Here is a 12,406-nt window from a genome sequence, read left to right on the forward strand (position 1 = left end):
AGAAATGTCATCCAAGAGCTAGGGCCTGAAACAGGGGTCTTGCAACTCTGACTGGTGTCCTATCTGCTGTGGCTGACCTGGTATCCAAGATGCAAAACAAGTCCTTCTCCCTCTTCCTTCCCCTCTCCTTAAGCAAAAGGAAGGTGTCTCTTTTGGAGCTGTGAGCTGTGCAGCCTGGGGTTAGGGGAGGGGTGATGCCAGCACTCCCTTAGCCACCCCAGCTGGTGTTTTAGTAGGTCACATGCCCCTCCCAGTCCACTGTCTCTGGGCCTGGTTCAACGCTAGGACTTACCTAAGATTTGCCATCGTTATGGCCTAGACTGCCTTTCAAGTTTACTTAGAAACACATAGCACTGTAGCCGTTGGTGATGAGGTTTGCAGGAACTCAAGTTTCGACAATTGGGATTGGCAATTTCCCTCTGGTTAGGGCTGATTTAAATGCTCCCTCCATGGGTAGGCACCAGCAGAGTTTGGTCCAGTTTCCTTTCTGCTCTAATGGGATGGCACTGAGTTCAGTGCCTCACAATTGCTGTGTTCTCCCTCCCGCAGCACCCAGAGACGCTCTCCGCATCATGCTGCTGCTGCCGAGGGTCGCATTAGAGATTCAAAACTGTTTTACTCACCTCTCCAGCGTGCCTTTCAGTGATACAAACTTAACAGCAGGTCCTATGAGGACTCCCCTGATTTTTGTTTTTTGTAAAGGTGTTTTTTTGTGTGTGTTAGATAGTTGTTAAATTGGTGTCCTTGGGTGGGGAGGGGAAACTGGTATTCTATTCCACCATCTCACTATTCCTTCTATCTTTTGTTTATACTCAAGGAATACATTGTTATAACTTTTATAAAACCAGTGGTCATTTATATTTTCCACGTATTTACCTCTTCTCTTCGATCCTTCTTGTGTTTGAGACTTTCCATCTGCGATCACTTTTTTTAATGCCTGAAATTTATTCTTTAGAATTCTTTCTTCCTTCTCCCTTTCAGTCTGCACTACTTTTTCTTTTTTTCTTTTTTTTTTTTTTAGTGATTGATGTGGTTTGATTTGATCGCTGTAAGCAAGTGGAAGCATGCTATTAAAGGATGTTTCTTGCCCTTGTTCACAAAGCCTTATTATGAGAGGTTTACATATACCCATTTAAAATGTAAATCTAAGCATGCTTCTTTTAAGATGCACTATGTGCTGTATTCTCTTGTTGAGTAAAACAAAGTGAGAATCGCAAGAGGAAGGCTAGAGAGCTAAGAGTGGGCCATCCCATGTAGGGCTTGACAGCTATAATAAATAAAAAAAAAATCTAGACTTTATCCTAAGAACAACAGAGTCATTGAAGAGTTTCAAGCATAAAAGTGTCATTACTACATTTATGTTATAGAAATATTACTTTGGCTGCTATATGCAGAATAGTGTAGATAAGGACCAATGGTGAATACTAGAAGAGCAGATAGTAGACTGTTGAAGGAATACAGGCAGTTAATGAAATAGGGAGAATGAGTGAATTTAATGATACTTGGTGGGTGAATCCTTAGAGCTTCATGACTGACAGTGACTTGTTTTTGGGAGTAAAAGACAGGCTAGAGTTAAGGACAAAGCCTAGGCTTCTGGCTAAGAAAACTAGGTGGGTGATGTTATCACTCACTAATATGGGGAACAAAGAAAAGAAGCAGATTTGGAAGATAGAATGATAAGTTTCATTTTGTGCATGTTTAATGTGAGATACTTTTGAAACTTGTGACAATCAAGAGAATGTCTCACCATGGATGGTGGCTCACGCCTATAATCCCAGCACTTTGGGAGTCTGAGGCAGGTAGATCATCTGAGGTCAGGAGCTCAAGACCAGCCTTGCCAACATGGTGAAACCCCATCTCTAGTAAAAATACAAAGATTAGCCAGGCGTGGTAGTGTGCACCTGTAATCCCAGCTACTCGGGAGGCCGAGGCTGGAGAATTGCTTTAACTAGGGAGGCGGAGGTTACAGTGAGCCAAGATCAGGCCTCTGCACTCCAGCCTGGTGATAGAGTGAGGCTCCATCTTAAAAAAAAAAAAAAAAAAAAAAAAAAGGCTGGGTGCGAGGTGGCTCACCCCTGTAATCCCAGCACTTTGGGAAGCCAAGGCGGGCAGATCACAAGGTCAGGAGTTCGAGACCAGCCTGACCAACATGCTGAAACCCTGTCTCTACTAAAAGTACAAAAAGTAGCCAGGCGTGGTGGCGTGTGCTTGTAATCTCAGCTACTCAGGAGGCCGAGGCAGGAGAATCACTTGAACCCAGGAGGTGGAGGTTGCAGTGAGCCAAGATCGCGCCGCTGCACTCCAGCCTGGGCAACAAGAGCAAAACTCTGTCTCAGAAAAAAAAACAAAAACAAGAAACAGCGAGAGAGAGAATGTCTCCTCTGCTACTTCTTTATCTCAGGAAAATGCAAAAGTTGTAGGCTTTTCTATAGACTACCACTGAAATGACTAATTTTTTTAAAGGGAGAGGGGAGATGATCCATAAAACTTCAAGAACAGAAACCAGTTCTTCTCTATCCCTTTCTCTGACTTCTCTACATTTGGCTGCCTATTAGATGTGGTCTTATTTTCTGCCTTATAAAGTGTGGTTATATGTAGATAATTAAATTTAGCTTACAGACAATTCAATTTAGCTTCTTTTTTTGACCAAACAAATATGGTGGGGTTGGCAGCCTCTTAGATGACCTCCAATGATCTATCCACTACAGATTTACATCCTTGTCTATAATCTCCCTTTTTTTTTTATTTGAATGTGAGCTGAACATTTCAAGTCACTTTTTTTTAATTTTTTTTTTTTTTTTTTTTTTTAGTTATACTTTATGTTCTAGGGTACATGTGCACAATGTGCAGGTTTGTTACATATGTATACATGTGCCATATTCTCACTTTTTAGAAACAGTATATGGCAGAAATGATATGGTGGCACATCTGAGGTTATAAAAAAAAACCTGTGATGTGGCTCACACCTGTAATCCCAGCACTTTGGGAGGCTGAAGCGGGTGGATCACCAGAGGTCAGGAGTTCAAGACCAGCCTGGCCAACATGGTGAACCACCATCTCTACTAAAAATACAAAAAAAAATTAGTTAGGCATGGTGGCACACACCTGTGGTCTCAGCTACACAGGAGGCTAAAACAGGAGAATCGCTTGAACTTGGGAGGCGGAGGTTGCAGTGAGCCAAGATTGCACCATTGCACTCCAGCCTGTGACAAAGCCAGACGCCGTCTCAAAACAACAACAACAACAACAACAAACTGTGGCTTCTGTTTTGGGTGCCAAATCTCATGCTCTTTCTTGGATGTCTTTAAATGCGGGGAAGCCAGCTTCCATGTCATAAGGAAGCCCTGTGGAAAGGCACAAGTGGCAAAGATCTGAGGCTTGACAACAGCCAGGTGAGAGAGCTTGAGAGTAGATCCTCTTTCAGTTGAGCCTTAAGGTTTCTGCAGCCCAGGCTGACATGTTGACTGCAGTTACATGAGAGACTGTGAACCAGAATCACCCAGCCAAGCTGCTCCTAGATTCTTGACCCACAAAAACCAGGAGATAATAAATGTTTGTTGTCCTCAGCCACTAAATTTTAAATTTTGGAGTAATATTTTATGCAGCAGTAGATAATTAATATACACCTGGCTTGGTGCATTAATCAGGGTAATCAGGCTGGGTCATGGAAGGAGTGTTTGATATGTATGAATATTGTGATTCAGATAATAAACTTTTATTTATTGAAGAGTAAAATAGTACATTAACAAAATCTTATCTGATAGAGAGATAATACCAGAAGTCTTCTTACTGTGATTATCAGCTAAGTTACTGGTTGAAGTTAGGATGTAAATCACTGGATAGTTTTTGTCTGGAAAGATTTAGAACACATCAATAAGGCCCTCTAATAAAGAAATTGAAATGAGATCTTGCCCTTTGGAGAAAGAGAACTGTGTAATTCCTGTAGCCAGGGCTGTTAGTCAAAGAGAAACAGAAGGTTGCGACAATGGTCCAGTGAGGCTGGCCCCAGAATTCCCTTCAACTTGTCTCTTGCTTGACGTTGGGGAGAAGACTGGGCATGATTTAGAGGCTGGAGACTAATTCGACAATGGGAAGATGCAAAAATTCATATCCTGGGTTCACCTTTTGATGTTGGGCCATTAGATCCAGTTTCTCTTTGCCTCTTGTGTCTCAAAAATGCTCAGATATTAGTTTCACCACTTTGAGAGACATGGTAGCTGCCATCAGTGGGTGAAAGATTGTCTTGCTGCCTGAGGTGGGATGTGCGTGGCCAACACCCATTTCTCTGGTTGTATAAGACAGGGACCTAAAAAGGGAAAGGCTGGGAGGAGGATCATCCAGCAGGTGATCATTTAGGACTTCATGCTATAAATGGTTTTGCATTTCCAGAGATGAAACAAGTCTCTTCACCACAGGACAATTGCAGATCATAGCCCTATGCTCTGACTGGTTTTATCAATCTGGCAGTTCAGGGTCAGTGCAAAGGACATCCCCAACACCTGTGAAAAGAGTTGGGAAAATTTGAAGTCTTCATAAGAAAAGCCATTTCTTTCACAATTCCTGGGATTGGCCTCTGAGAAAAAGAATGTATCCATTACACTGAAACCACCCTTCCCACCATTACTTTCAAGTCTCTCTCAGGAGCTCTTTCCTTTAGTTAAAGAATAGCAGTGGGGAGAGAAACGGGGTCAATGATGACAAGATAATAGGCTGTAAAGTACTGGAGCATGTTTTATCTTCTGAGGAAGTCACAGAAGCCCTGCTACTAGGATGGTCATATTCTGCTCACTGAACACTGTGCAATGACTTATCTCTGTCCATGCTCTGTGCCTCCTTTGTTTCCAAGCAGAGAAAAGTCATTTTCTCTGAGCTTCCTGGTTGAGTTTTAACTAATCTATGATATACCCAACACTTGGGTGGAAAAATGTTAGAAATATCACATTATTTTTGTCCTTTTTTATTAAAAAGGACAAAAAACTACCCTCAATTCACCCATCACTTGTCAAACTAAGCACAGAAACAAAGAGGAAATTGATTACAATTTTCATCATCAGCCCCTTAACATGCAAGATCAGGTTTTCAAATGAAATACTTTATCAATTTGTCTTTTTGAGACCAGCTGAGGAAGGATCAAAGTGGGAGTCTGCTTGTTGGCTTTCTGTTTGACTACGAATCATGTGAATCATCCATATCTCTGAGGAATAAATTGACCAGAGAGATGTTCTTTTTTTTTTTTTAGGAGACAGAGTCTCACTCTGTCGCCCAGGCTGGAGTGCAGTGGTGCGATCTCGGCTCACTGCAAGCTCTGCCTCTGGGGTTCAGGTCATTCTCCTGCCTCAGCCTCCGGAGTAGCTGGGACTACAGGCGCCCGCTACCATGCCCGGCTAATTTTTTGTATTCTTAGTAGAGACGGGGTTTCACCGTGTTAGCCAGGATGGTCTCGATCTCCTGACCTCGTGATCTGCCCGCCTTGGCCTCCCAAAGTGCTGGGATTACAGGCGTGAGCCACCACACCCTGCCGAGAGATGTTCTTACAGCACATTTTCTATATACCTTAAAGTAAATTGTTAATTACATTATTTGCTACTTGGCTGGGGGAATTCAGATACTAGTAAAAATAGCTAACATTTATTGTGTAAATACTGTGTACCTGGTACTATTCTGAAACCTTTCCTGACTTAACTCATGTAATCCTCACAGTAACCCTGTGATTAAGTGCTTACCTCGATCACACATACACAGATGGTGATGATTCCGATATACAGGAAATTGGAATGAAACCACAGTCTTGCTTTCGCGTAGCAACCCTAGAAAACATTTCAGTTACAAATGATGCCACTCTAAACATTTCAGTTACAAATTCCACCATATCAAGAGGATTATTTGGAAGATACAGTGCTTTGCATTTTGCTTTATGTAATACAAAGAGACTTAGGTATTATATTTTTTATTTTCTTTGCATGAATGAAGAAACAGGCATAAGGTGGGAAATATTAAACTAGAGACTTTTCTGGTGTTGTTATCATTACAGTGGTACCTAATGTAGAAGTCCTAGATCCTTACCCGCTGAGTTAAACTAGCTTCTAAGAGGCAGGTCAGCAACCAACATCCTACTGTCTTTGAACACTCAGTGCTGATCAGAGATTAACATACGGCATGCAATACTAAAATTGGTTTGCATTTCACTTTCTGCTTTAACATTCAGTAAATCCATCATAGCCCTACCAAGCACCAGGGCAGCTGCTGGTCAGTGGGTGTCCTAGTCTTTCTCCACAAACCTGAAAAATCCTGGAGATTCCCAAACCCCTTCAGGAGCAGATAACAGGAGGAGACAAGACCTCAGGGATTTGGTCTAGTTGGAAGATAGTTATGGCTTCTTCTCAGAGCCTATTCTGGAGATCCAAATTAATTGGACAGGTTGTTTCAGTAGTTCCACTAACTCTGTCTCCCTCAACTCCTTACTCCTTCACTTATGATTCATTTCCCTAAGGGGCTGGATTCTGCCATCTCCAAGGAAGAAGAGCAGAGAAAGAGGGAGAGGGGGAAACTTTTCTATCTTGACCCTATTCATTTCACTTTTAACCATAAGGAGACCTACTTCTTGCTTAAGAAATATCTAGACACAACCCTCTGCTACTTTCACACAAACTGTTCCCCTCTAATGTAATAGTCTAGTGTAGCAAGATCAATCATAGTCTCTAGTCTAAATGATTTTGTTCCTATGTTTTTCTGACTTTTCTAATTACCCAAGGTTGTTGCCTTGGCCTCTCTTTTATTCAAGGTCCCCTGTTTCTCGATAAAAGGTCTAGGTCTTCTATGACTGCAGTTTCCAAGGTAATTAAACATTTAAACAAAGAGGTCAATAACAGAAACATTGCTAACAAAATTACCTCCACATTTGGATCTGAGGGGCAAGATGCTGGTGGGCCACTGGTCCAATCACTCGTGCCATTTATACCACAGCACCGGAGCTAAAAGCCAAACCCCCAAAATGATGATGGTTAGAAAGTCGACAGTGAAAAAAAGCTGTGGACCTTAGAGGAAATGGTGGGCCCTTCAGAACTGACTCTATAGCAGAAGTCCAGAATTGGTCTGATTACTATGGGCTCCTTGAAACAAAGTGCTTTCTAATCTGTTATACCCTTTCATTCCCATAAGATCCCTGTGGAGTAGAGACCCCTGTGCTTAATCTAGTCACATTTTACAGATCAAGAATAAGGCACCCAGGGACTGCATAATGGAGGGATTAGGCTGACCACCCTTGGACTCACCAGACAGTCTTAAGATCACAGAAAGTAGGACCATCAAACATGATGTACCTGCTTACATGATGCAATAGGAAGTGACGGCTATTGCAATCTTATCACAAAACAAAAACCACATCAAACTTTTAAGTTCACGGGGCTTACGGGAGACAGAGACTCCCTGATACCAAAATACTCGAGGAAGCAACTAGCCAGATCTAGAGAGTGGAGAAGTCTAAAGAACAAACAGCCTAATTTCTTTCCACAAAAAGCAAGAACGAAGAGGGGTACTATTATAGATTAAAAGATAAATAGAGAGACCTATCATTCAAATATAAACACATAGGCCTTGTTAAGATCTTGATTTGAACAAGTCAATTAAAATTTTTTGAGAAAATTAGGGAAATTTAATTATATACTTTATTAGTGGTATTAAGAAATTACAAAATTTTAGGTGTATTAAAAAGAAGTTCTTTTATATTTAGTGGGTGAAATAATATATTGTCGCCGGGCGCGGTGGCTCACGCCTGTAATCTCAGCACTTTGGGAGGCCGAGGCGGGCGGATCACAAGGTCAGGAGATCGAGACCACGGTGAAACCCCGTCTCTACTAAAAATACAAAAAATTAGCCGGGCGCGGTGGTGGGTGCCTGTAGTCCCAGCTACTCAGGAGGCTGAGGCAGGAGAATGGTGTGAACCCGAGAAGCGGAGCTTGCAGTGAGCCGAGATCGCGCCACTGCACTCCAGCCTCGGCGACAGAGCGAGACTCCGTCTCAAAAAAAAAAAAAAAATAAATAATAATAATATATTGTCTAGTATTTGTTTTAACATATTCTAGCAAAAAAAGTGTGGGGAATTAGAGGAGATGACACTGGAAAATATTAATTATTGAAGAGTTGAGAGATTCATTTTTCTGTTTTTCTCTTTACTTTCGCATATTTCTAAAAATTATATAATTAAAAGTTTTCTAAACTGAATTGAAAAAATAAAGAATTGGAGATCTAAAGAAGTTAGGGGACTTCCCCAAGGCTACCCAATTGTGGTCTCCAGGTTCTAATTCCTGTGCCATTTCTTCTACTCCACACTAAGCCAGCGTGCAGTCATAGTGGTACTGTTTTGAGACACAAATAGTTTATACCAGTGCAAGGCTCCATCTTTATCTGCCAACACATCACATCAGGAACGCAGAGCTTGTATATGCTGTACATATACATATACATGTTTGTGGGTGGAAACAGCGCATGAGGAATGGGGTGTTGGTGGGCTATGTAACAAGCCTGATTTGGGCAACTCAGGAATTCAATGGCAATTTCTTGTGTTATACAATGCTGTTTTCAGTAAAATTTTGGAAAATACATAAACTAATCCAGTTTGCTGTGTTTGGGTCTTCTTCACATCCTAGTAGAACTTAGATAATAAACCTATTCATGTTAGAAAAGGATGAAAGAGAGAATGTAGAGAACTTTGTACTAATCAGACTAATTACTGGGCTCCCATATTTGTGATAGCCAAGGCATTATTCTGGGATTCAGCAGTGTGGACCTTAGATTCTGAAACTTCCAGAAAAAGGAACTAGCCCCCAGGGTTTTAGACTTGAACATGAAGTCTGGGCTGATCTGAAGAGGATTCCACTTGTACTCACAAATGACTGGATGGAGTCCCACGCTGCCTTGGTGCTATTGTCTGAGTGGTAACGGTGGATGCTGTCGGTCAGACCCTTAGCCACATACTCATTCAGCTGGGCAGGCACATTCCAGCAGAGGAGACATGGTAAAAAGCAGGTGAGTTCAAGGAATAAGGAATTTCCAGTATAGGTTAGTGGTTCCACTTGCTCTTCCCTTCCAAGTGGTCTCCTCAGAACTAAGGGTGAGGGGAGGCTGTTTATCTATGGGCATACATGCTGAGCATGAGATGACATTGAAAGAAGAAGTATTTAGTAGGCTTGCTTCCTTCTAGAGCTCTGGCTTTACAAGGGAGGAAAAGGGGCAATTAAAGCAAGGACTATCCTTAGGCACTGAGGCAGACATTCTCTCCTGCCAAACATACAGAGGAAAGCAAGTAGAGGAAGAGACACTTGTTTTACTGTTCTTTCCAGGCACCCCTCAAGATACCACTCAGATACAATCTCTTTCATACAAATTTTTTCTGCCCCCAATTACAATTACTCTCTCTTTCCTCTATCCTTCCATTTCATTTCTATCTCTATTATAGGACTTATTTTGTAATTTTGTAACAACTTCTCCACTGCATACTCCCCACTTTCAGTATTAAGACAATGAGTTGTGCTCTTTATAACTTACCTTCTGTTCATATACAAAGAGCAGGATGGCCAAGATCACCTCGGCAAGGAGGATAATCAGCAGCAGGATGAAGAACTGGGACAAAGCAGATACATTCTCACAGCACTGATACCCATTCTCGTCCCACTCCCACTCAGCTCTGGGAGCATCCAGGAGTGTTTGCACATGTGTAGGATGTTCCTGTTCTGCCTCCTCAGGCCTTTCTAAGCCTTCTTTTGTTTTGTGAAAATATGTGTTTTTTTTCTACAATTATACTCTAGAGGGCAGATCAACTGTCTTCTTTGTTCTCTCCTACCTGCTGTGTCTATCAGAGCACTATATGCGTAATACATACACAACACCATTTGTTGAATAAGTTAAGCAATTTTGACATCTACCTATTGAAGCAGTTAAGCAAAAGCTCAATAAACTAGATCATTTGGGGCCTGGTCCTTTCTACAAGATCAGGATACCTCTGTGTGGAGGACTGCTGGTAGTGGCTGAGAGGAGCCTTATACAATGGTGAAAAGAAGGGTCCTAGCCATGGTTCTAACTCATATTTGTTTCCAGCTTCCGATGCTTACTCCCTTTATGCTAATAACACACAACAGAAAACATTTTCACTTATTCCTTCTCCTTTACCTTTTTTACCTCAACATTAATTTTGACTGCTTAAAACATTTACCTTACCCCATGTCTGCTATCTTCCATCCTTTGCCATTAGTCTGAGAACTATCTGAGAAGAGGGACTTTTTTTATTCCTTCTCTTGGCTGCAGTTTAAGAGTTGACCCATAGCGACTGGGCGCAGTGGCTCACGCCTATAATCCCAGCACTTTGGGAGGCCAAGGCAGGCAGATCACCTGAAGTCAGGAGTTAGAGACCAGCCTGACCAACATGGAGAAACCCTGTCTCTACTAAAAATACAAAATTAGCCGAGCATGGTGGTGCATGCCTGTAATCCCAGCTACTCGGGAGGCTGAGGCAGGAGAATGGCTTGAACCTGGGAGGTGGAGGCTGTGGTGAGCCGACATCGTGCCATCGCACTCCAGCCTGGGCAACAAGAGCGAAACTCCATCTCCAAAAAAAAAAAAAAAAAACCACGAAAAAGTTGAACCATAATGGAAAAAAAGATTAACCAGATGACTTAAGGAAGAGCCAAGGTGATTAGAAACCCACATCTATTGGTAGAGTGGCACTGTTACACCAAGCTCTGTTCTGGGAACACTAGAGAAATGCAGAGCTCAGTGTTCTACAGGCACTGTGCTTACAGGCAAAACCTAAGCCTTAACGTACTCCTCGGGATAGTACCTGATAGGCAATATGCAAAAGGCTCTAGCATCTCTCACATTAGACCTCAACGGCTGCAGCCAGAGCCCTCAACTAAGTTGGATCTCTATGGAGTATCTTGTGCATATATGAGTTAAGGAAGCATCCTCTGGCATTTGGGGAGGAAAGAATCTAGAAATTATTTTTCCATTAGTTAGTGACTCTGAGTCAGATCCTGAAAGTGCATAATAATAGCTAACATGAGGAGGATTTTGGAAGATAGATGACACCTGGTTTCATCCAGACATAAAGAAAAAATAAAATGCTATGAAGGGGAATTATAATAATGACAAAGGTCATTATTAGCAGTGTAAAATGGCTACCAAGGGGGATAGCAATGCCCTCTCTCACCTGTCCATGGGACCTTAGTCATACATAATATACTATTGGTCTGGGCAGACTTGGCTGATCTGAGGTACCAATCTCATTTTCCTAAGATCTTTCTGTGCCTATAAGTGACCTACCAAAAAACATCTTGCCTGGGACTTAGGCACCATCTCCCTGACTTGGGGCACCACATCTCTGTAAGGACTCACCGACATAAGCAGGCACTTGTTTTCCTTGATAGAGCCCATGCAGCCCAGGAAGGCAACTACCATGATAATGGAGCCCACAATGACAAACACATTGCCCAGCGTGAGGGAGGGGAGGTTATGGAAGAGCACTCCGAAGTTGTTGTGGATCAGCAGGTAGATCCCAAAGCCCAAAATGCAGCAGCCACAGATCTGAAAGGAAGAATCCCACAACATCCTGAAGCAAAATGTGGTTCTTGGGTATCTCCTCATATTCTCACTTCCTTGAGATCAGAATCACTTTATTTTTAACTGGCTCAATCAGAGTCTCATGAACAATTTTTTTACCAAACTTTTCCATGCTTACATTGGAGAGGCAATCTCAGCTTTCTCATGTGGAGACCTACTCACAACTCTTCCTACCCATTTCGAAATACCAAGGAAAAAGCACTCCTGTGAGCCGCACAGTATCTTCACTATATATAGGTCTAACTTCCTGTTCCTTATTTCAGTCACTCACACATGGCTTTCCCTGTGGAAACCATGACCATGTAGAGAAGATGTCCTGCTTGAGGAAGCTCATCTTGCTAGGCAGAAAACTAGAGAAGCCAAACTTATAACAATCTTCTCATATACACAAGTACCAACCCATCCTGTATCTGAAATTCAATTGCTGAATTTTGTACAGTGAAACCTCCCCGGAAAGGGTGACTTTCCTTTCATTCACTTATTGTTTCAAGGAATCTAAAAAAAAAGACAAGAAAAACAGAGGCACTCAATACCCAAAGCACACAGTCTCAGGTTTCTCACCTATATATATGAGCTATAAGTAGTAGTAAACTAAAGCCCTCAGAGAGAAACAGCACCTCCATTAATAACTGCACTAGTACCTTTCAATTTTGCAGGTTTATTCTGTGGCAGGAAGAGGGGAAAAATTATTATTCCTTTGTTTCTAGGATGGTTGTGCTGGACATGACCCAAACATGCATGCATTTTACCCCACACCAGCCTCTTCAGTAGAGGAGAGAGGAGAGCTTAGCTGGGG

The 12,406-nt window shown here is 42.1% G+C and overlaps 1 protein-coding gene across 2 annotated transcripts in view; it reads right to left on the bottom strand.

The window, feature by feature from the left end:
* Positions 1-3,699: 3,699 nt before the first annotated feature.
* Positions 3,700-12,406, bottom strand: part of LOC105479228 (CD53 molecule) — a 29,159-nt gene continuing 20,452 nt past the window's right edge. For both annotated transcript variants that reach the window (XM_011737147.2, XM_011737148.3), the window contains exons 4-9: positions 11,386-11,574; positions 9,544-9,618; positions 8,886-8,981; positions 6,891-6,971; positions 5,724-5,807; positions 3,700-4,499 (exon numbers count right to left, since the gene is read on the bottom strand). In XM_011737147.2, the coding sequence (XP_011735449.1) occupies positions 4,428-4,499; positions 5,724-5,807; positions 6,891-6,971; positions 8,886-8,981; positions 9,544-9,618; positions 11,386-11,574 (597 nt within the window). In that variant the 3' untranslated portion in view covers positions 3,700-4,427. The remainder of the gene's footprint in view (positions 4,500-5,723; positions 5,808-6,890; positions 6,972-8,885; positions 8,982-9,543; positions 9,619-11,385; positions 11,575-12,406) is intronic.

Source organism: Macaca nemestrina, chromosome 1 (genome assembly GCF_043159975.1).
Source record: "Macaca nemestrina isolate mMacNem1 chromosome 1, mMacNem.hap1, whole genome shotgun sequence".
Classification (NCBI taxonomy): Eukaryota; Metazoa; Chordata; class Mammalia; order Primates; family Cercopithecidae; genus Macaca; species Macaca nemestrina.